At 41.2% G+C, this 23958-nt stretch overlaps 1 protein-coding gene across 3 annotated transcripts in view; it reads left to right on the top strand.

Moving 5' to 3' along the window:
• Positions 1-23958, top strand: part of LOC116041457 (3'-5' RNA helicase YTHDC2) — a 58739-nt gene that overhangs the window by 10858 nt on the left and 23923 nt on the right. For all 3 annotated transcript variants that reach the window (XM_031287356.2, XM_031287354.2, XM_031287359.2), the window contains 16 exons: positions 569-671; positions 2431-2587; positions 4923-5030; positions 5169-5317; positions 6546-6681; positions 9761-9887; positions 10859-10924; positions 11344-11525; positions 12433-12529; positions 14237-14324; positions 16060-16140; positions 16245-16327; positions 17534-17639; positions 18440-18559; positions 19809-20081; positions 22917-23043. In XM_031287356.2, the coding sequence (XP_031143216.1) occupies positions 569-671; positions 2431-2587; positions 4923-5030; positions 5169-5317; positions 6546-6681; positions 9761-9887; positions 10859-10924; positions 11344-11525; positions 12433-12529; positions 14237-14324; positions 16060-16140; positions 16245-16327; positions 17534-17639; positions 18440-18559; positions 19809-20081; positions 22917-23043 (2003 nt within the window). The remainder of the gene's footprint in view (positions 1-568; positions 672-2430; positions 2588-4922; positions 5031-5168; positions 5318-6545; positions 6682-9760; positions 9888-10858; positions 10925-11343; positions 11526-12432; positions 12530-14236; positions 14325-16059; positions 16141-16244; positions 16328-17533; positions 17640-18439; positions 18560-19808; positions 20082-22916; positions 23044-23958) is intronic.

The raw sequence follows: 23958 nt of genomic DNA, 5'->3' as shown, positions 1-23958 counted from the left end.
TAATATAAAGTTATATGGCGTTCATTGTTTGTGTTTGCTCATGTTTCACAAAAAGTTTAACCTGAGCCAGACCGACAACAAAGATAGGAATCCTCACACATCCATACAGAGATAGTAGTATACAGCTGTTAAAGCATAACAAAATATATGTAGTTTTTTACACACTGGTATCAGATCTGTACTAGGCAAGTTCAGGTATCAAAATCTGTATCAGGAAGGAGAAATGGTATTGAAACATCTCCTCTTTAGACGCAAAAGCAGATTGGGATCAAACAATAACTCAAGTGATGTTGAAAAATACATCTTTGTGTATCCATCTATAGCTTAAGAGCTCTAAATGCAACAAATACACCTCACAGAGCTATTGTGTATTACATATGAATGTGAGTATTATAATAAAATGTTTTGTTAAATTTAGGTAACTTTACTTGGAAAATAATTCTTTTCTCAGGTTTAAAAAAAATCCATACAGATTTTCCATTATATGGCTGTGAAGTTTGGCATTCCATTTCAACCTAGGTGGCATTAAAAAAAACCCTAACACTTACTGTTGACTTTGAAACTTCAGGGTCTCCCCCAAGACGCTGCTGACCTTTTGCACCAGTGGAGTGTTCCTCAGGACGTTGATGGCTGGGGACGCCAGCCTGACGACGGTCACACATGTCATTGTGGTGAGCATCGAGACTGCACATACACAGGACATATCTCAAAAAAACTGCTTCACTCTGTAATCCTGCTTTATGGGATCAGAATCAGAAATGGTTTCATTGCCACAATAAGTTACACTTATGTGGAATTTGCCTTGGTGAAAGGTGCATACATAAACAAACAAACATGAAATAAACAATAAATACAGAAAAATATATACATACAAAATAACTGTTGCATAAGAAAAAAGAGGCTGAATGGATTGAGTGCAGAATTTGCAAAGAATATATAGTATGGGCAGATGTAAAGTCCAGGATGAAGCTCAGTGTAGTAGTGTAAGTGTAGTGACTAGGGATACACATATTTGAAGCTGCGATTGTTCTCTGAAAAATAACATAACAGAAGGATGAAACACAGTGTTTTGCAGCCCTTTCGGGGTGTAAACACACCCTGCAGTGATGTCACTGGGTGATGGCGTCCACCAGTAGATCACCGCTGCAAGCGGAAAAGTTGAACCGCTGGAGGTCAGCAAAAAGAAGATTTTGTAAAAAAAAACAATTGGGGTGGTGGGGGGGGGTGACTCAAAACGGGGGTTGGAGGTAGGCTAACGGAACAAAACAAAAAATGACACTGTCTACGTAGCTTCTCTGACTAAAAAAACCTATACAATGCTGTGTGTACATCAGGGCAATGTCTATTTTTATTTCAGAACATGCACTGCATCGGTGAGAAATGTAAGAAACAAAATTAAAAAATACACTTCAACAATCGTTTTCACAAGCAGCAATTATCCATCCACTCTGTCTCTCCTCCCTCCGTCCCTCTCCCCCCTCTGTCTTCCCTCCTTCCGTCCCTCTCCCCCCTCTGTCTCTCCTCCCTCCGTCCCTCTCCCCCCACTGTCTCCCCTCCGCCCCTCTCCCCCCTATGTCTCCCCTCCCTCCGTCCCTCTCCCCCCTCTGTCTCTCCTCCCTCCGTCCCTCTCCCCCCTCTGTCTCCCCTCCCTCCGTCCCTCTCCCCCCTATGTCTCCCCTCCCTCCGTCCCTCTCCCCCCTCTGTCGCTCCTCCCTCCGTCCCTCTCCCCCCTCTGTCTCCCCTCCCTCCGTCCCTCTCCCCACTCTGTCTCCCCTCCCTCCGTCCCTCTCCCCCCACTGTCTCCCCTCCGTCCCTCTCCCCCCTATGTCTCCCCTCCCTCCGTCCCTCTCCCCCCTCTGTCTCTCCTCCCTCCGTCCCTCTCCCCCCTCTGTCTCCCCTCCCTCCGTCCCTCTCCCCCCTCTGTCTCCCCTCCCTCCGTCCCTCTCCCCCCTATGTCTCCCCTCCCTCCGTCCCTCTCCCCCCTCTGTCTCTCCTCCCTCCGTCCCTCTCCCCCCTCTGTCTTCCCTCCCTCCGTCCATCTCCTCGCTCTGTCTTACCCTGAAAATTCACCTCAAAACGCATTGAAAATGCAAACACAAGATTTTTCTGGAACTTCAATGGGAAATAAAGACTAACAAGACAGATAACAACATTGAACACTACACAAACAGTAATTCATCAATTAATCATTTAGGCGATTAGTTTTTCATGGTGACACAGGAGGTGCCTGATCCAATAAAAAGGTTCCGGATCCAACGTCGGAGGGTGATGGTAAAGGTGCAGTTTTGATTTATTTTTGTATTTATGCTTGTCTTTGCTGGAGGTGCCATTGCTCTGTACATGTGATACTGTCATATCATTTGCTTTTTTTTTGTTATTGCGATGAAAAAATGAATAAAAACAAAAGGGACTTGCTGTATTTTGTTACAGGACGAGGTGCATGAGCGTGACGGTCTGACTGACTTCCTGCTCACAAAGATGCGGGAGGTGCTTCAGAAGATCCCCACATTAAAACTGATCCTCTCCAGTGCAGCTCTGGATATAGACCTGTTCCTTCAGTACTTTGGCTCCTGCCCTGTGATCCACCGTAAGTCCTAACTGTAGTCATTGAATCGATGCTCATACCAAACTGTTGACCCTTGTGTTGTCTTCCCGTCGACCATGCAACTTTTTAGGTTTTCTGGGTCAAAATTTAAAATTAAAACATTTCTATAACAACTTTTTCGCTTTCGACACTTTTGTCGCTTTCCCCGATGTTTTTGAAGCTTTTCTCGATGTCTTTGTCACCTTTTTCGACGTGTTTGTCACTGTTCCTGCCTTCAAACGCTATAAAATTAAATAAAACATCTAAATTCTGTGAAAGTAGTAAACTGATCATTTATTTTACTTTCGAAGAGCGTTGTATGGAACCATCCACGTTATTTCTTTTTGACAGTTTGGTTGAAAGAAAACCCAACTTTCTAAAATATAGAAACTTCTTGGAAATGGGTCAAATGTGACCCGAGGACAACAGGAGGGTTAACTGCTTTACGAGGGTGCTTCTGCATCAGTGCTGTTTGCACGTTTATCAGCTAGTTGGCTTCTCTGTGACAGTTGGAAAGGATGCAGAAAACACCTCTAATCTGGTTCTTGCAGATTTTCCCAATATAAAAACGGTCAACTGTATCCATCTAATCCCATGTTCCCACACAGCTCCCAGACCTGCACCACTAAAATCAGGAATCAGTCATTTTTCACACTTGCCTAAGAGGGAAAGCACACAAACAAACCCAACAGAAAGACAACACACGACCACAAAATAAGTCAAAGGTTTATAGCCATGGGGTTACATTCTCGGTGTTCATGTTTTCTACAAATGTCAAGAAAGGCTTGGAGAGAATGTCCTATCTTCTCTAGCTTGAGATATTGCCTAATCTTTTTGATCCACCTGGACAGTATAATTCCCCTGGCTGAAAGAGAGCAAAAGGCCGGCATGTTAAGAACTCAGATGCACACCCTGTGGTGCATCACCAAATAGAGCATTAAAAGGTGATGGATCAGCCATTTTTAAAAAGGTTTTGAAAAATAGGTTGCCAGGAATTATATATGTCCAAAACATATATAACAATAACAGTAACAGTAACAATTTCCCCGAGGGGATCAATAAAGTATTCTGATTGTGATTCTGCTTCAGGTCCATATGTAATAGACCTGCAGGAGCTTTCTTGCATCTATCCCATGTACCATTCAAATCCGGTCTAAATCTAGACAATCTAACTTTCGAGCATTGAAGTGGGTGTACTATCTTAATTTGTACAACAGCGTGCCATAGACAATAGGCATGCAATAATATCCAATAGTTTGGTTTAATTTTTGGAAAAAGCAACATTTTTATTGCCTACATTGCTTACAATATCATCTCTCAAAAAACTAAACATAATAAGTGCATTTAAGTGCCATATTACATTGTTTTTAAAGAAAACATTTTCTGAAATGCAATAACATCCTCAAACTAAGGCACACATTAAACATACATAAACATGACCTTAAGTTGTGCAACTTAACTTTCAGAACTACAAGTTTCAACCTGAGACTGATCTGTATATAGGCCTATATGTAAATATTAGTTATACTCAACCTATTTTCATTTATATATTTGATTACAATGCTACACAGCTCTTTGACACTTATGCTAGTAGATCATTGATCAACTGTTTCTCCGTGAAGAGAGAGTGAGAGAGTGGTGCGCAACAATCAGCTGTTTTTCCGAAGGGATAGTCAACAAGTCGGCTCTTTAGATCAGATTGTGGTCACCACTACGTATTTTCTTGTCTTTGGTTTTGATAGTTGTTGTGTTTGGTGTAGTTTCATCGTCCATACCACTCTGTGATTTACTTTTGTCAGGTCGTCTTCGTGGAATGGATGATTAAGTTAGACTCAATGTTTTCTGTTGAGATGCTGAAGCATTGACGTCGTGCTATTATTGTGGTAAACTAGTTTGATTTTGCAGTAGACACACTGTACAGAGTTTTCGTTTTTAATTACGTTTGAACTGATTCCAAACTTTGGACACTTTCTGTCGTTTTCTCCAGCCTGTCTCTGCTCTTAGCCCCTCACTATTTACGCTGCCGTCAGTCTTCATGGCATGTGTCGCAAGCAGCGTCAGCCCGGTGTGCGACAGGAATAATCCTCCGTGCGGAAACACCATGAGCGATACAACGTTGGTAATAACATTAATTAAACAAAGCTTTTTAGTAATCGAATTATTCGAGTTACTCGAGGAATCGTTTCAGCCCTAAAATACATACAAAGATGGGATTTTATTAACTCAAAACATTAGAATTCAGTGTCCCCCCCGGGTGTGTGGGTCATCGGTGTATGTGGAACTGCATGTAAATCATTTTTATCATTATTAAATGAAGAGTTTTGTCTTGTATTTGTAGTCAAAGGAAGACTGTTTGAAGTGAGGGAACTCTTTCTGGAGGACATTCTGAGGCTGACGGGCTTTAACAACAAGGACTTGATGAAATACAAGGAAGAGACACAGACAAGTATGACGCTTTTAATTAACGAGTCCACTGAGTCAGACTGAATTAAAAAAAAAAAAAAAAAATTAAAAATTAAGCATTACGGCCTTCCATCTGGCTTCATGTTAATCTCCTGCGTGTATCACCCGCTCTGGTTCTCAGAGGAGAAGAAGCAGAAACGTTTGATGGAGTGGTGTGAGGCGGTGGAGAACGGTTCTGTTGAGGAGACACAGAGGACAGAGGTGTCTGCCTTAGGCTTCCTCCAGGACAACAGCTACCCGGACAGAGGGGACAACACCTTTAACAAGCCGGTAAACATCACATGCACACGCGCACACTAAGCATGGGCCGGTATGAGATTCTGACGGTATGATAACCTTCAGCAAAAATACCACGGTTTCACAGTATTGCTGTATTGCAATTACAGCTCTAAAATGTATTATTTTGACATGTCTGGGTAAAAAACAACAACTTCTTTTCCTCCACTGAACACATATAGAATATTTGGTATACTTTTAAATGCGTACCATGTTAAGTTCAAATAAATATTACAATCATATTTTTAGTTGTGGATTCCCCTTTGCTGCCAAAGCTACTGCTGCCCTAAAAAGAAGGAAAATAAAGACGCTTTTAACAATAAACACAATTGTTTCATCCAGACAAGGTATGTTCAGTGTGGGTGTATTATGTAATCCCTAATAAGTCTTTCTAGGTGTGTCCAAACAGCCCCTACCCATACAGACTCTGAAGGGTGCCTTTTGTGTCGGTGTCCGACGCTGTGAGCCACTGACCAAGCATCAGTATTTGAGAATGGGTTGTCCCAGCATGTCTTCGCAGTGGGCTAAAAAGTGATGTCTGTCCACCCTACATGCAAATGATGAAATGAATTGTACACAGACACACGTTCGATGAATGCCCAGGCTCTTGGGCTCTCCAGCACGTTGTTTTGTTGTCTGCGGTTGTGCGCATTTCTCCCCGGCCGTTCTACGTGCTGTAGTGGCTTCCTCAGCTGGCTGAGCCAGGCCCCCAGCCTCCCCTGCCCAGACCACATCGCTACCTGGATGTGTGACTGCTGGACGAAAAAAAGGGGGCATGCCGAATATCTAGATGAGCCGCAGCCGAGCCACGTCTGATTGAACCGCGCTTATGGTTAAAGTTTTGTGAAAAGAAAAAATGGGAACCAAGCAATCGCCCCATTCCAAACAGGCACACGCTTCAAACGGGCACTACACTAGTATTACAAAAGGGAGTTCCTCAATTACTAAAAAAAAACTAAAAAAAACAAAAAAACAATCAATATGCAACCTGGAAGTCCAGTATATTACTTTCTCTGTAACCAAGTCAAGACTGACTCCACCAGGGCCAAGGCAGCCCCTTTTAAACTGGTAGTCCCTCCCATGAGGCTTAATATTCACATAGGAAAATGCAGTTAGCACAATTGGTTTAGCCACAGAAGTTATGTTGAGTTATGTTGCTGTGTTGGTTGAAACTGTCGATGCTTGGCACCAGGTTGAGTCAGTGTACCATTTTGTGTCACAGCCTGACAATGATGCAGAACAGCTGGAGCCGTGGCTGCAGAAGGAGATGGACTCTTGCATTTCCAACGTTTTCCTCAATGAAGACCAGGATGCTTTCATTCAACTCTTCAACCTAATCCTCTATGAAAATGTTAACGGTATGGCTTACCTTTCTGGAATCATTCATTATACTATTTTGGATATGTGGCATGTAAACACTATTAGAATGGTAATAAATGCTAAGAATTGCGCATGGTACCATGGTGATACAAATTCCAGCAGATGATTTATATAGTACAGGTGGTATATGTGGTCATCTCTCATGTCATGTACCTTTTTATTTGTAAGGTATAATTCACTGGATTAGACATTCCTTTTTTTATTTTAACAGTTTTTCAGCTGAATTTCCAGAAAAGATTTTATCCATATGGCCCACCCATTACTGCTCGTAGCGCATAACTCCCCATAAAACCCCAAGTTGTTGAGGTGTAAGTATGTGTATTTTTGAACTTCGTATTTACCGTACTCTAACTCTCAGCAGAAAACATCTATTGTAAAGAAGTGTATTTCCAAAAATGTTGAACTGTTCCTTTGACAAATAACATTTGTCCGCGATCCGGCGATTCGCCGCAGGGTTGTGCGCAAGCACAAGTAAACTTTATATTTCACTATAACTGTTTTCAGTCAAACCTGTTTATAGATTTTGACGTTTCCGACCACACTTGAAGGCAGCTTCATTTCACAGGGGAGAGAGCGAGAAAAGAGAGGAGCAACTATGTATTTATTTATTTATTACAGGGACAGTGCATATTAATATACATTTCTGTCAATATGCCAGAGTTAGCCAGAAGGCAAATTTTTATCTGCAGTCCCTAGACAGATGGTAAAAGTCACCCTAAAAGAAAGTAAAATTACATATTTACATAACAATATAACAATTACAATACATTTGGTAAAAAGTGCTATTAAGCTAAATTGTACAATAGAAACATAACAGACCAACAATCAGACAAACATCAGACAAAGACATAAACACATGTGCACACACACAAGGCAAGAAGCCAACAGGGGGCAGCGAGAGCAGGTCTAAAAGTTAATGGTAATGTTGATTTGTTGTTGCAGGAAACATTCAGCTATCACACAAACTCCCGGGCAGTTCAGTGCTTGTGTTTCCTTTTTTAATTCTTTTTTTTAAACATATTTTATTGAAATCAGAATCAAGTTTTGAAAGTAGACATTTTGTACAGTTTAGATTTCAAACAGAAAAAGACAAAATGACAGAGCACAACAAATTATACATAAAAGGCAAAGAAAAAAAAAAGAAGGCACACAACCCTCAATCATCAAGAGATGGGGGTGGGAACAAATTATTCTTACATAGTGGACCAAATGGAGATGTGCTGTTACAAATTTACCAAATTTTTAAAGTATTAAGCACCACAGGATTTTTAACATACAATGAGATTTTTGTTGGAAGGGAGGAATATATGAGAGCAGATATAGAAGATGTCCGACAGCAAGATAGGGCTTCCAGTTTGCAAGTTAAATTAGAAGAGACAAACCAGCAATGTATTTTATGAATGTGAGTAGCCCAATAATAAAATTGAAAGTTCGGTAGGGCAAGACCACCACCAAACTAGGGAGTCAAAAAATATTTAGGTAGGAACAGAGGAATTGATTGGAACAGATAAAGAAATTTAGGCAAACCATTAATTTTGACGACATTAATCTTCCCAACAAGAGAGGGAGGCAGATTATTCCATCTCTGAAGGTCGGACTTCATTTTGGTTAAAGGCGTGGGAAAGTTAGCAGGAAAATGTTCATGTTATGTTAATACCAAGATACTTGAAGCCAGAGTGACTGATATTAAACGGCAAATCCATTTGCCGAAGTAGCAAACCTGCTGTTTTAATGGGATAACATTTGCTCTTTTGTAATTTTATTTTTATATCCAGAGAAAGAACAAAGCGTATCTAGAATAGACAGAATGCCAGAAAGACAGGACACAGGGTCGGATACATATCACAACAAATCATCCACATATAGCGAAAAGGGGAGCGTGCCTATGTTCCCACAACCCTATGTTACCACATTTCTAAGATTTCTTTAAACAAATTTGCCCTATGTTCCCACAGTTCCCACATTTCTAAGATTTTCTTTCTACAATTAGGCCCTATTTTCCCACATTTCCTTTTTCATAAATTTGTTTCAGATTTTATCCCCCTTTCTCCCATTTTGGTAGCCAATTACACCCAACCTATTGTCCAGCAGCAATGGACTACAGATGGAATGTACCTTTTAGCTAAATCTGGTAACTAACCCTAACCCTAACTAACCCTAACCCTGGGAACATAGGGCCTAATTTGAAGAAAAATTGTAGAAATTTGGGAACATAGGGCTGTGGGTGTTCACAACGCTGTTTTGAAAAACACCTTTTAAAACAGGTGGAGGATCGTAATGCGATGGACAGTGGTCAACTGATCAACAGCCAAGGCCGAACAAAGATGGTGATAAAGGACAGCCCTGACGTGTCCCTCCTTCTAGTAAAAAATATTCAGAACGGCTATTGTTTGTTTGAACACTAGCTTGTGGCATTGTATATAATAATCTCACCCAGTTTATAAATTTATTTCCAAAGCCAAATTTTTTTTAATACAGCAAATAAGTATCCCCACTCTACCCTGTCGAATGCCTTCTTGTCGTCTCATTATATTACAATCTCAGGTGAGTTAGTTGAATAGATGATGTTTAAAAGAGTACGAGTATTAAAAAATAAATAACTTCCTTTAATTAAACCATTCTGTTCTACAGAATTAATACTAGGCAAAACCCTTTCGAAACGGAGAGCAACAGTCTTGGCCAGTACTTTCACATCAACATTTAGTAAGGACAAAGGTCTATAGGAGCCACAGGAGGTGGGATCCTTGTCAGGCTTCAAAAGAAGCCGTTTCGTTTTTTTACCCTCATAGTGTTTTAAAACGTTCTTGTGGCGGTGATGTTTCCCGTTTCCTGTACGGGACTCTCACACCGCCTCAAACCATAGTTTAAAACACGCCGACAAGTCTGATCTCCGGTTACATGATTGGCCACCGCAGCGTGACACGGGGTTGCGTTTCTCCAAAAGTTTTCCCAAACCCCGACGCACCACTCCCATATAAAATGAATGGAAAGACCTGTGTTTTAGATATGAGATATGAAGGCTCCAGCTGTTCCTCATACTTGTCTTCTTTGACCTAGTGGACTACAGGCACAGTGACACAGGGACTTCTCCTCTGATGGCGGCAGCAGGTCGAGGGTTCCTCACACAGATGGAGCAGCTGCTCAACATGGGGGCAGACATCAACTTGAAGGCATCCAATGGCTGGTAGGACATCCACCATGTTATGTTACCAAGCTGACGTTAGGCCGCAAAGCTAATTGAAGTCCCATCACAATTGCTACTGTGATTCACAACCATTTGTTCATAGAAATGGAGGAGGCGTATAATAGAATATATATATATATATAGTATCTCACAAAAGTGAGTACACCCCTCACATTTTAGTAAATATTTCATTATATCTTTTAATGGGACAACACTGAAGAAATTACACTTTGCTACAATGTAAAGTATTAAGTGTACAGCTTGTATAACAGTGTAAATGTGCTGTCCCCTCAACATAACTCAACACACAGCCATTAATGTCTAAACTGCTGGCAACAAAAGTGAGTACACCCCTATGTTAAATTCCCATAGAGGCAGGCAGACTTTTATTTTGAAAGGCCAGTTATTACATGGCTCCAGGATACTATGCATCCTGATGATGTGGGGCTATTTTAATTCCAAAGGCCAAGGGAACTTTATCACGATGCTAAGTCAGGGAAAGCTGTAATCTTGGTTGCAGATGTTGATTCCTCCCCAGTGTTGGATCACTGTTATGTAGTATTTGGTTTAGAAGCCTTTATTGATGATTTCTCACAGTACAAAGTCCTGCTCATTTGCAGTCCTCATGCAACGGACTGTACAGAGGAAGTGATAGCAGCGCCCAGACGCGGAGACTCCAGAGTTCTGGAAACGCAGGCCATTTAGAGCAGACGTTTTCGGGAGGAGGGCTTAAACAGACAGGCGCTCCAGCAGAGCGTCCCAGACAGAGGGTGAATACAAGTGCAGCAGTGTTTTTTGAACAATAAAGGATGTAAACATGTTCTAGTAGAAACACAAAATATGAAGTATGAACCTGAAAATGGGGTACAATAGGTCTCTTTTAATACTCCTTCAAGCTGTTGGGCATATATGAAATAAATGCATTTAATGCATCCAGTGCATTGAGCGGCAGTGTTTTCATCTCATTTCAGGACAGCCTTAGACTTTGCCAAACACTTCCAGCAGATAGATGCCATGGATCTACTCAAATCTTCCATGTGAGTGTTGACTTTGATTAACTACCCTAAAAAGAGGTAAAGGAGTTCTTCTCTTTGGTTTGTTCTTTTTTGCTATAGAGAGGCAGTGAATGCTATGGATCATTTATATTTAGTAGCTCTTGTTTCAAGAAAGAGTGTGTCCGGAATGTTCAGCGTGAAGATGTATGTATGCCTATATGGAAATGATGATGATGAAGAAGATTTAAATTGGGCTTTAGCACTTAAAATTCTTTATGCTTTAACTCTTTTAGTTATTAATGGTGAAATGAGTAATGGTCCACTCTTTCCCTGCCTTCAAGCATCTTTTACATGCCCTAAAGAAACTATACATAAAGTAAAGGCTTGTCCACATTGAAATACTGTTTTAGAAAGTTTATATACTTATTGGATTACCTACCTACATTCCTGCTACTGTGCAGTCCTTTGGGGGAGGTGAGCAGCCTTGGTGAGTCCACTCTGGTGCAGTGTGGCAGTACTGAGACGAGCACCCCCGAAGAGCAGGAGCTGCTCAAACTGTACCACCACAGCTTTGATGATGAGTGGGTGGACCTGGACCTCATCATGGATCTGCTGCACAACATCTGCTCCACCACCAGTGACGGTGAGCCTCAGCACTGGATTTTAACTAGAGATGGTCCGATACTTTATCCCTGTATTATCATACCATTTTATGCTCACCGATTCCGATACCAGTGTGTCATATATTTTATAATGTTCTAACAACTATGTACTACTATCCCTGTATGGATGTGATAGCTGTATGGATGATGCTATCTTTGTTGTACGGCCTGGCTTGGTTAAACTTTTTGTGAAACCTGAGCAAACACAAACAATGAATGCCAGAACTTTCTTTAATTACCCAGTTTGACAGTCAGTCATAACGGAAAAAGACATTAAAGGGGCGCGCTGCAGTTTTAGCCATTTCTTTGCCGTTTTTGCTCGTGGGTTTCTCTATAGAGCTCCCCCTACAGGTTTCTCTATAGAGCCCCCCCCCCCACAGGTTTCTCTATAGAGCCTCCCCTACAGGTTTCTCTATAGAGCCCCCCTACAGGTTTCTCTATAGAGCTCCCCTACAGGCTTCTCTATATAGCCCCCCCTACAGGTTTCTCTATAGAGCCCCCCCTACAGGTTTCTCTATAGAGCCCCCCTACAACTTAAGAATAGATATTTGGCAACACTGTAAAAACTTGCTCGGTCAGTCTGCCGTTTCCTCTTTCTCTGTTCCTCTGAACAATGCTTTCCTAGATTTCTGCTTCTTTTTTTGCCGGCTCAGCCATGACGATAGTGTGAAAAACTCCATCGCTACTGGTATCAGAATTGGAACATCTCTAATTTTAACATAGCTGCTTATTGAGCAGTGTGATGCATGGCAACAACAGAAGATTCACACTGCCAAGTTGACCCGTTGCCTAGTGAACATGGCTATTAATCACAGCCAGATTTTTTTCGGGAATGTGGATGATATTTCAGGATTATTAGAATGTGATCTTTTATCTCTTGGTCTTCAGGTGCTGTACTGATTTTTCTTCCTGGGTACGATGACATAGTGGCACTCAGGGGTCGCATCCTGTATGACGACAAGAGATTCTCCAACCACTCTGACAGGTAATATACGTATACTGTACATAAGAAAAACTGAATATATTTAAATGCAATATCTATAGTAGTATGTTTTCAGTTATGTTGATTTAAAGTCATGATACGGTAGAGATGTGTCTTTATTGCATTTTAATACACAGATAAATGATGCATTCTTGTATTGTATCAATAGATGTAAACTCAGTCCTCAATGCATCTTGATGTAGTTTGGTTTTTTTTTTAACTTGGACCTATTTTCCTATGTTTTTGTATGTAAGTGACTGATCGGAACCACAATCTTTGAAATTGGTTTAGTAGTAAGCAAGACCGCGGCAGTTGGCAGTAGCGAAAGCTGCAACGTAACGTTAATGGGAAATTGTTCATCTTCAATTTTCGTCCACTAAAAGTGCTGTTTTTGCCGCGGACAGGCTCAGATTATTATTCTAAGTGTCTGACAAGATGTGATATTGTGCTATACTATAATGTTATATGCTATATTATACTATTATGCTTTTCTGTATTTTACGTCATATCTTTAATGTTAAAAGTGCTGTATGTTCATGTTAAACGTGGCCAAAAGCTTCAAATAATGAAGTAAACATATTTAAAAGAAATCCCTGTGAGCCAAAACCTCAGTTATTTTTTCTATCTGCTCCGTATCATGTCAGCAGTGTTTATGTTACATACCCTGCCACATGTAGCTAAGTCAGGGAAAGCTGTAATCTTGGTTGCAGATGTTGATTCCTCCCCAATTTTCTCCCTGCAGAGATAGACCTTTTTGTTTGAGACTAAGATCCTTTTCGTTTTGAAACAGCCCCGAAATCGCAATAGCCAAACCCACCAGACTCCATTTAAATAAACCGTAAGTTTATCATTGTAAAACACACTTCTTTTAAAGTCGACAGAAACAAAATGAAACTATCAAAAGCCGTCTTGCTTCGTCTTTTCACTGTTCCAACAATCACCACTCTGGTTTGGCTGAAATGTACGCTAAAAGTATTGTTTATTTAAATGAAGTCAGGTGATTTTGGCGATTTCCGATCCGTTTCTGGTTAAACACAAAGGGGTTTACTGGTTAACAAAAAGGTCAATATCTGTATGGATCATTTCCATAATGTTGTCAGACACTTCTGAGCCTGTCAGTTGCAAAACCAGCTCTTTTAGTGGATGGAAACTGACAATGCCCATTTGCCCTATATGATTACATTGCAGCCGGGTTCACGGCTGCCGGTTACAGCGTTCTCGCTTAAAGCTATAGTGCGTAGTTTGTGTCGTCCCAATGAAGAATTCTAAGTAATGACAACACCACTGTTGTTGCATCAACATGACACAAGGCTTCCATAATTGCGCACGAAAGTCGCCGGCGCCACAATCTTCTGAACATATCCATACTAAGAAATCCAGAGAGAGTTGTGTGGAGCTGATAGTCTTAATTAACTTTATATCAACTCATTTGGCAATGGCTTGAATGTAACGTTCATTAATGTAAAAAAGCACTAAAGCTTTAATACTGGACCAATTTCAAAGATTTTAGTCACTTAGACATCAATGAATGGGAAAATATGGTCCAGGTTGTAAAATACAGAAATTAAACTTTAAACAATACAAACATATATTTTAACATGGACCTTTATTAATTGTTTGTGCCATCTGGTCCGTTGATTGTGTTGACCATAGTATAACACAGCTGCACATTGTGTAGCGTGTCTATGACAGAAGTGTATCGTCTCTCAGGTACCAGGTGTTCACTCTACATTCAGACATGCAGACTCTGGATCAGAAGAAAGCCATGAAGACCTCTCCACCTGGTATCAGGAAGATAGTAAGTCTCTGATCTCACTCAAGGCACACATTTTTCGTCATTCAACAGCAACACAGGCCAGCAGCATCTTGACGCACGCACGCCCTGACTGGTTTACTGTTCTATTTCCCAACATCAACACTTGTCAACTTCATGTCCACTGAGCGGCACATTCCAGTAACTGTACCCTACTTCAGTCTGTATTATGCATTCTGTCTATTGACTATGTCAAGTAGCTGCTGACTGATGGAATTTTACATGACATTTGAAGGAAATGCACTCACTATTGTCACATCAGAGCCACAACCCTGTATCCTGGGAAAACCCTGACGAACATCCGACAAATTTGAGATTTGCTCTGCAAGTCAGTCTGGCCAAGAGCCCATTCAAGCCCATTTCCAATTGTTCCAAATCGAGGCACCAATCACGTTGAGGTGGCCTTATACAATGACGATAGCGCAGCGACAGCAAGCAGCGTTTTGTTTACATTCAACATGACGGCCACCGAAGCGCAGCAAACCGTTGATGCCGCTGTCGCTGCTACGTCACCCGGATCGTTGGTCTGATTGGTTGAAGGACTATCCAATTGCGCCCAGAAGCCTCTGAGCGGCGTCCGTTGGTGACGCCCCTTTGGAAATGAGCTTTGAATGATCCTTCCCCAGACCCACTCTCAGTTACAACTGAGAAGGGTCTGGTGTCAACCAGGCTAACAACCCTGGGGAGAGTAAACACTATCGTAATATCTAGGATTCTAACAGAGCTTGGTTAGCTGTGCATTTTTTTAATCAACAGTACTAGATACTTGGTTCACCTAGCCGAAAGGATAGGATGAGATGGCTTACCTGCCATTCTGTGGCCCTCTCCGTGTTTCAGCACTCGTCAGTCGGTGCGGTGTCAAACAGCGTCGACACTGGTGACATTTTATTTGTAAACATTCAAGACGCGGACATCACATTAAAGCATAACTCTCGCCAATATGCAACCTAGGGTCTTTTTGTGAATGTACCCGAGTCAAACTTTCATTTAAAAGCATATTTAGGACGGAATCGACACTTTTAAGATTTACCGTATTTTCGTTTTTCGGTCAAATGGCCTTTTGAATGGGAGAGCTAGGGGCACTTTTATGCTAGCCTCAAAATAGCTATTTTTAAAACACTAAGAAGGCTCGACACAACATGAGACCTTGCTCGAAGTACCACCAGGGGCTCTACACCTTAACCAAAGCATTGAGAACATTGTTTGTGTGCCCAGAGTTTATTAAAAGAAAGGTTTTGAACAACTCACCGTAGCTCTTGTTGTTTCTGGCCGCTACCACCTCGGCAGTCAAAACGAGTCAATATCAAAACAAGTAGCCACAGATTTAGGATATCCCGTGGTCACCGGTGGAGTTCATGTGTAGAGCCCCTGGTGATACTTCGAGCAAAGTCTCATGTTGTGTCGAGCCTTCTTAGTGTTTTAAAAATAGCTGGCGATTGAGTCCTAAATATGCTTTTAAACCAAAGTTTGACTCGGGTACATTCACAAAAAGACCCTAGGTTGCATTTTGGCGAGAGTTACGCTTTAACACAACTTGGTGGGGAAATATCCCGACAGATCAGAAACGCATCCTCCTCTCACTGAGCCTCCTCTGTGTCTGCTTCACATCCGCTTTGTGATGCACACAAGCCACACCCACCCCAGCCTGGCGACCAATAGTAACCAATAGGTGGATTTTGCCGTGACACTATAAAACTGGTCATTTTTTTTTCCTTTTCAGATTCTTTCTACTAACATTGCAGAGACAAGCATCACCATCAACGACGTGGTCTTTGTCATTGATTCAGGAAAGGTCAAAGAGGTACGGTTACTGCTCAAGAGTTGTGTGAAGTCTAACAATACATAGAATTTCATACTTGTGGTAAGTAACTAACTCTTTTCATGTTTTTTTCCCCCCTGTTGTAGAAGTCCTTTGATACCCTCAGTCATGTGTCCATGTTAAAGACGGTTTGGATCTCAAAAGCCAGCGCTCTGCAAAGGAAGGGAAGGTAACATCAACAATGTCCTTATTCTCCAAAGATGTTAAATCTTAACATCTCACCTGAGTTTGTGTCTATTAATATTTGTCGTCATAGGCTGCAATGAGCTAGAAACATTAAACGTGGCCCAATAAAATAGGTCTTTACACACCGGGGACGTTTTCTTTCGTGCGATTAATTCACACGTCAACATATTTTTTCCAACCTTTGTTATTGTCATGAGTACTGTCACATAGAACGCGAGTATTACGACGATAAAGCGGCGTCATTTTTTTTTCTGAAATGAGGCAGATTATTCTGAACTTTCACACGGAGAATAAAGAAATCAACCAAGAGATGGTGGACAAACTAACTTGCATATCTCGGTGGATGCTTGCATATGCTGGCTGGAATGCAGGGTTAATCACGGACTGTTGGCTGACTTGAAATTAGAAGGCTGAGAGTGGATACTGGTAGCCTTACAGCAGGAAGCGGGGGCAAGGTAGGGAAAACCACAGCCTTGTGATCCGAGAGAGACTGGGGGATACTGTTGTCAATAATGTTAGACATAATAAAATCTTGAGATATAAGACTTGTTTGCAAGGGACCTCACATTATGAAGACAAAACCCAGCAAACGTTAAAGGCCACCATGATGGATTTTTTGCTAATTTGCGTAATGTCAAAAACAGAAATGTCAATAGACTTTTTTTGATTCTGACTATCAACACCAAATTTGGTATATGGTCTTGTGCGGCGGAGATACACAGTTCTGTAAAAAATGATCCAGATTGGGCAAAACCATGGCCGCCATCAATCAAAAAACTTCAGTGTGTGGGGCTTAGCAGGAAATAGGCCATGACTCAAATGTCTTAGACTCCTGAGTTGCTCTAACACTTAGAGCAATGCTGATTAAACTCAGTGGAGACATTTTGCACTAAGCCCTGAACTTACACACCAAGTTTGGTTCACATCCTATAAAGAAGGGCCAAAAGCTGTGTACAATTATTAAAATGCTAGGCACGTTGTGATGGTGAAAGTGTGTGATTGAACTGTTGCTTGTGCCTTTGATTTTGGAAATTGGCGCTGCTTCCTTCTGTTGACAGAGAAAGGGTTTGAACCCGAGATGTACTTCATGCTTGAGACAAAATGTTAAAGCCTCTGCTGTTAATATCAGTGATATAAATCTAAGTTTTAATCATCTAAAGAATGCACTGAATGGGTGACCTGTCCACAGAGCTGGGCGCTGCAGACCAGGGATTTGCTTCCACCTCTTCAGTCGTCTCCGGTTCAACAACATGCTGGAGTTCCAGGTTCCACAGCTGCTGCGGATGCCACTGCAGGTACACGCTTACACACACACACACACACACACACACACACACACGCACCACATCCTATGTCACGCAATGTCCTTTTTTTTAATTTATCTTAAACACTGACTTTACAGGTTCACACAAGATAAAGATAAATCACTTCTGCATTTTTTTTTTTTTTATCTACATCATTGGACCTGGAACTTGTTTAAAATACCAGAAACTTATTATCCTAAAAAAAATTATATTAACTTAATACAATAAAAAAGATTCACAGATATGTTTGTTATCTTACAAATAAAGTAACAGGTCTACAAACACATAATATTTACCGGTAATTGACACACGTCATTCAATATACATAACCTGGTTAATCCTTTAAAGACATTCCCACAGCAAGAGCTGAAGATTTATTCCAAACACTTAGTTTTTCCATAGCATAGCTAAATGCACTGCTTAGTGTTTATCATCTATTGACTTATTGGCAAAGCATACCTCTCTTCACACATGTAATTGTTTCAGTTGGTCCAGTTCAGGCTAAGAAAAGGTAAATAAATATACTATTCCTGGGACTGACTCGCATCTTATAGCCTAATATTACAGAGCCATACACAGAGTATACACATAGCAGGTCACAAGAACACACACACAACACTTCACACCTAAGGCCTTTTCACTTTTTGATGTTAAAATTCCCCAGGTAACATACAATGTGTGTCACCACCGTTACCATCTTGCATAATTCTAACGGTAGATTACTTAACCAGATTGTTTTAAAGACCACTGAAGCCTGTCATAGTGATACTGTGTCATGTTGTGTGTTTAAGGAACTGTGTCTGCAGACCAAACTGCTGGCCCCCTCCTCCTGTCCAGTAGCAGAGTTCTTGTCCAAAGCTCCACAGCCTCCTGCTGCACATGCCATCAGGAACGCTGTGCAGATGCTAAAGGTAACAAGAACCTACAAATACTACTTTATTACTACTTTATAGGGATGTCCCGATCCGCCTTTTTGGCCCCTTATCAGATAAAAAGAAAAAAAGGAATATCTGCCGATACAGAGTCTTGATCACATACTTGTATTTGCCTAGATAATAGAGCTGTGCACCATTTTTTTTGGTTTACAAAAATTACTAAGTTAACAAAGTAACTAAATGTTGTCTTCAGCTTAATACATTTAACTTTAAGTGCAGCTAGCATTTATGTTAAACTTGTATATGAAATCATCTTCTCAATCAACTGCTTGGAATGGTGTAGAATTTACTAACGTAAATGATCAGAGTAAGGTGATCGGGGTGACTGACGATCCCTGATCAGTATAACCCTCTGAGGACAAAAGACGCCCCGGCAAGTCCAGGCCATGTTTGACAACACTCTATTTAAAAAGCGATATTACAAAATTTCATTTTAGACATTTATTTACTATTTTGTTTATATATTACGCTACTTTTGTGAACCCAAGACCTTTGTAAATTAATTTCAAGCACCAAAACAACAAAAAAGCGAACATCAGTCTTTCAGCTTTAGAGCCAAATTATCTCTTAACACATTGCTCTGGAACAAATTTGGGCGTCACTAGACAGAAAGCTGAGTTTGTTCTCAACATTTTGATACGAAATACACAGGGATCAGGTTATATACAAATAGCCTTAAAAGGTGAATTGTAAAAGATATGTAAAAATGCCCTTATACCTCACAGGGTTAAAAGAAATCCCATATTGCCTTCTTTATACCTTACTATACACACACACAGACAAGCCTCAACATCCTCATACAGTATTCCAGCCATTTGAGCATCTCAGAGTCACTAGGCTCGTTGGAGATGAACCATGCCTGCGCAGAATCAATCACCGGCGATCGCCTACAGTGTGTTATTCACATCGGCAACACATCACATGTAGAGCACATGACAGCTACTCTGTCATAATAAAAACAACTGGAGACTGTGTACAAGCTGATATTTGGGTCTGATAACATCTTATTAAATCAGAATCAGAACTAACAGGATGTGAGTGTTTCTGTGACTTCCTGTTCAGCCTGAAGGCTGCTGGAAACGGCTGGAATCTGTCTGACTTGACCGAGGCTTTTTGTCCCCGCCCCGGCTGCTGCTGCCTGCTCTCGTCCACTTTACAGGCGAGGCGACGCTCATCTCCAACGAACCTACTGAGTTTGTATTGATTCCCGCCAATTTCTCTTCAGACAATAGATGCTATGGACCAGAATGAAGACCTGACTGATCTGGGCTACCACCTGGCAGATCTGCCTGTGGAGCCCCACCTGGGCAAGATGGTGCTGTGCGCTGTGGTGCTCAAGTGTCTGGACCCCATTCTAACCATTGCCTGTACTCTGGCCTATCGGGACCCCTTCATCCTTCCCGCCCAGGGATCTCAGAAAAGAGCTGCTCTACACTGCCGCACACGTTTCACTTCCAACACCTTCAGCGACCACATGGCCCTGCTGAGAGCCTTCCAGGTAGGTGGGGGTCCATGTAGGATGTGCGTTGAGGGGTTTATTTAGGAAGTGCTTGTTTTGAGGGAGGGGGATGCTCCAAACCTGGGCATTAGGACCCTCAAATGATTACATTAAATTGACGAGGTCACAAAATCATTAATCTGGATCAACGGAAGTACATTTTACTCTCCGTGTGTTGCCGTTCTTAGAGTCCCTTTTTTTACGGGAAACAACAACAAACCTCGAGCTAGTAAGCTACACGCTAAAAATGGCAAGTTCAAAAAAAAATTTGATGTTGCAATAAGGCAGGTTTGCTTGGTTCTTTCGTAGAATGATTGTAAAGATGCACAAAGAATACGTTTATGGCATTAACTCTCTAAAGCGTGATTTAGGCTTTTGTGCTGAATCTACGCCGTGACTACGTACGTAGGTACGTGGAGACACGGACCCTTATGCCGAACCCTACCCCGTAGCCTGACGTGTACCTCGCGAAAAATGTAACTACACGTCGCGGTGACGTACGTCACTCAGCCGTGGCTTGGTAGCGTTGCATTTCCCCCGACTCATTTCCTGGTTCTCCTTCTCCATAAACAACATGAAATCAAGGAGAGGGTTAACTTTTCCTGCTCCAGATTTTAGTTTCTTTGTTTCTCTCACTATGACTCTGGAGTCGGTACTCGCTCCGAAGCTAATCGCTGTCACTCTCACTCACTCCACCACACACTCCCCGCGCATACATGCTAACCCTAACCCACATGCCGGCCCTTCTTTTCTCTTAAAGAGATCAACACACACACACCAACGCACAAGTATAAACTTCAGTCAACTTACGTAGGCTACGGTGAAAGCTCTGCATGGAGCCTCCGCAGAACCATAAATCCCGCTTAACTGGGACGTTTTGGGACCGATGGGTGGGATTGTTGTGGACGAAGTACACACGGCAATACACTGGTAAGAGATAATGGGTTTAACCAAAAATCCAGCTAATTTGACTTAATTTCCATACACTGACTTTATTTAATAATGTTTGTGGCGTTTTCTTTTTGGGTGCACGACTAAAACAACTTTTGAACGTACACGTTTCACCAAAACAAGTTCCTTCCCGAGACTATTTAGCAGAGGCACCGTCGCTGCGTCCGGAGCTTAGCACCGCCCAAGACGACTGTGACTGTTTTAAAGAAATGCAAACAGCCCAGAGTGTTTTTTTATCCTATCATAGAATGTATCTGTGATGTAGCCAGACCTTACTCCACAGCGCTGTGGACTACAAAATGATTAAAACATTAGGAAAGAAGAAAATGCATATTTCCACTAAGCAAGATAAAGTTTAAATTTACCTTCTTTTTTTTTCAATTCCAAATTATGTCTCCAAAACTTTGTCAACATCTGTTTTATCTAAAAAAAGATTAGTATTTCTCCTGCTGACCTCACCAGAAACGGAACCCCAACTCCACCATCTAGTGGACTGAACGGGCAAGGCAATTGATTTTATCATTCTGGTACCAAAAAGTTAAAGGTGCTCTAAGCGATGTTGGGTGATGTCACTTCTTGTTGACATTCAAAGTATTGTTAAACAAAACGAAGTCTAGCTCGCTCCTCCCTCCCCCTCATCCCGTCCCCTCCCCCTCCCTTCCGCGCACTAACCTCCCAACCCCCACCCCCAAATCCTTCTTGTCGGTTATTGGCTGGATCACTGTTTGTTATGTTTGGTGGTGCAGGTTGGCACAGTTTGTTTTTGTTGGTGTTTGTGGAGCCTGGGCTGTCTACAGAGACTGCGTTTTTTTACAGTGTGTTCAGGGGACAGGCAGCTATGTATCGATTACATAGCTGCCTATGTAATCGATACATAGCTCCCCTGTGATGACCCGTGTCACAAATTGGTGTTGCTTTGGTGTAAAGGTAGCGGAGGGGCTTGTTATCTACTCACCAGCAGATTACTTTTTCCACCCAAAACAAAATGGGCAAGTTAGAAAACAGGGCTTCTGGGCCTTCTCCACTGTTTGAGAACTGTTTTTGTATAGATGGTCAGGAGCCTGACCGCAGCAGGTAGCCTGCACTGCAAGGATTATGATCTTGCACATTGGAGTCCAGCTGAAAATAGTGGACTGTAAGATGTTTTTTATTTTCAACAAGATTTATTTCAACTTGACGGTGGACACTTATAGGGAGCAACTCACACTCATGTACCCAGGCATTTTAAGGCAATTTAAATTCTGTCCATTCATATTATCAGCAAGATTAAAGCAGAATAAAATGTCCTATCAAAAAGTCTAAAGGTGTAAATACATTGATATATACCACAACATTTTGAAATAAAGAAATATGAAAAATGGATATCTATATTTTTGCCTGGATGTACTTGAAGAAATGACAAATATAAAATAAAATTGAAAACAATAGAAGTAGTTTTTTTAAGGGAAGGATTCACAGTAACAGCCATGGCATTCCCATCCCCCTCTTTACGGTGGATCTGTGTAACATGCTATGTTGTCTCTTTGTAACTATAGCATAGTATGTAAGTTAAGCTAAATTTTAGGAGATAATTTAAGAAAGCACATCATCAATATAAAATGTTTTTCCGATCAGATGTCTGAATCTCATATGATTTACTCCTATCCCTTTCAAACAGAGTGTATAGAAGCCCACTGTTTTCTACTGGTCATAAAGTAACTCATTTGAACAAACAAATCCAAATGGAGAAAACAATTGGAAAGAATGTCCATGGTCTGGTGAAAAGATGATTATTGTTATCAATGTAATGTTTGACAATTTATCATGCTACAGATATGAAGTCATATTCCCTAGTCGAAACAAACACAGGATGTTTTTCTTCATGTTTGGTCTGTGTGGTTCCAGGCATGGCAGAAGGCCCGCAGTGACGGCTGGGAGAGATCCTTCTGTGAGAAGAACTTCCTGTCCCAGGCTACCATGGACATGATACTTGGCATGAGGACACAGCTGCTGGGACAGCTCCGTGCCATTGGTCAGTTCCTCTTCATTTTCTTTTATATTCTACACTAGGGCTGCACCATATGAGCAAAATATGCGACAACGTTGTTGAATATCGAGATGTTGATATGACTTGCGATAAACAAATGGATATTGAAGTGTACTCAGTTCTGCATTTCTGCTGCTTTCAGTATTCTGTAGGGGTGTAAGAAAAAATCGATACACTTGAGTATCGCGATATTTTATTTTGCGACACTGTATCGATTTTTAAAAACACAATATCATCTTGTTTTTTTTAGTTTAGTTTTTTTTAGTTTACGTGCAAAAATATTCATGTAAGACAGTGGTTCATGTTTATGTTGTGTTTAAACCCCATACCGCTAGATGGCTATGCTGAGACGCACCACTAGTGTCCTCGCCTAACAGTGCCTAACAGTGTCTGACTTTTTGCTAGAAGCTAACAATGCAATGCCTACTTTAGCATCTAAACATTAGCTCACTAAGAACCTGTGAACCACAATCCCAAACTGGCAGTTTGATTTTCTGTGTACTGAATTGTTTACCTAAAGTAAACTTATTTGACTTTTATGCACATCATGTCTTTTTTTAAATATTAGTTTTACTAAAATTATACTTGAAAGAATCCCAATATATCGCCTTACGCACAAAATCGAAATATATTGCAATATATTGAATCGTGACCCATGTATCGTATCGTATTGCCTGATTCTTGCCAATACAGCCCTAGTATTCTGTTGAAAGGAAATCATTTCCAACATTCTTTTTTTGGAAAAATTAAGCATTTGAATGGAATATAAAAGGCCCCACTAAAAAAGGCATTATAAAAGGCAGTTTTCTACTGAAATTTTCTTTCAACTAACAAACAAAGTCTCAGAGTGTCTGTCGCGATACGTTGCAGCCTTTAACAACGTGTTTATTGCATTAGTTG

The sequence above is a fragment of the Sander lucioperca genome, chromosome 14, assembly GCF_008315115.2.
Source record: "Sander lucioperca isolate FBNREF2018 chromosome 14, SLUC_FBN_1.2, whole genome shotgun sequence".
In the NCBI taxonomy this organism is placed as follows: domain Eukaryota; kingdom Metazoa; phylum Chordata; class Actinopteri; order Perciformes; family Percidae; genus Sander; species Sander lucioperca.
This window is presented reverse-complemented; position numbering and strand designations above follow the sequence as displayed.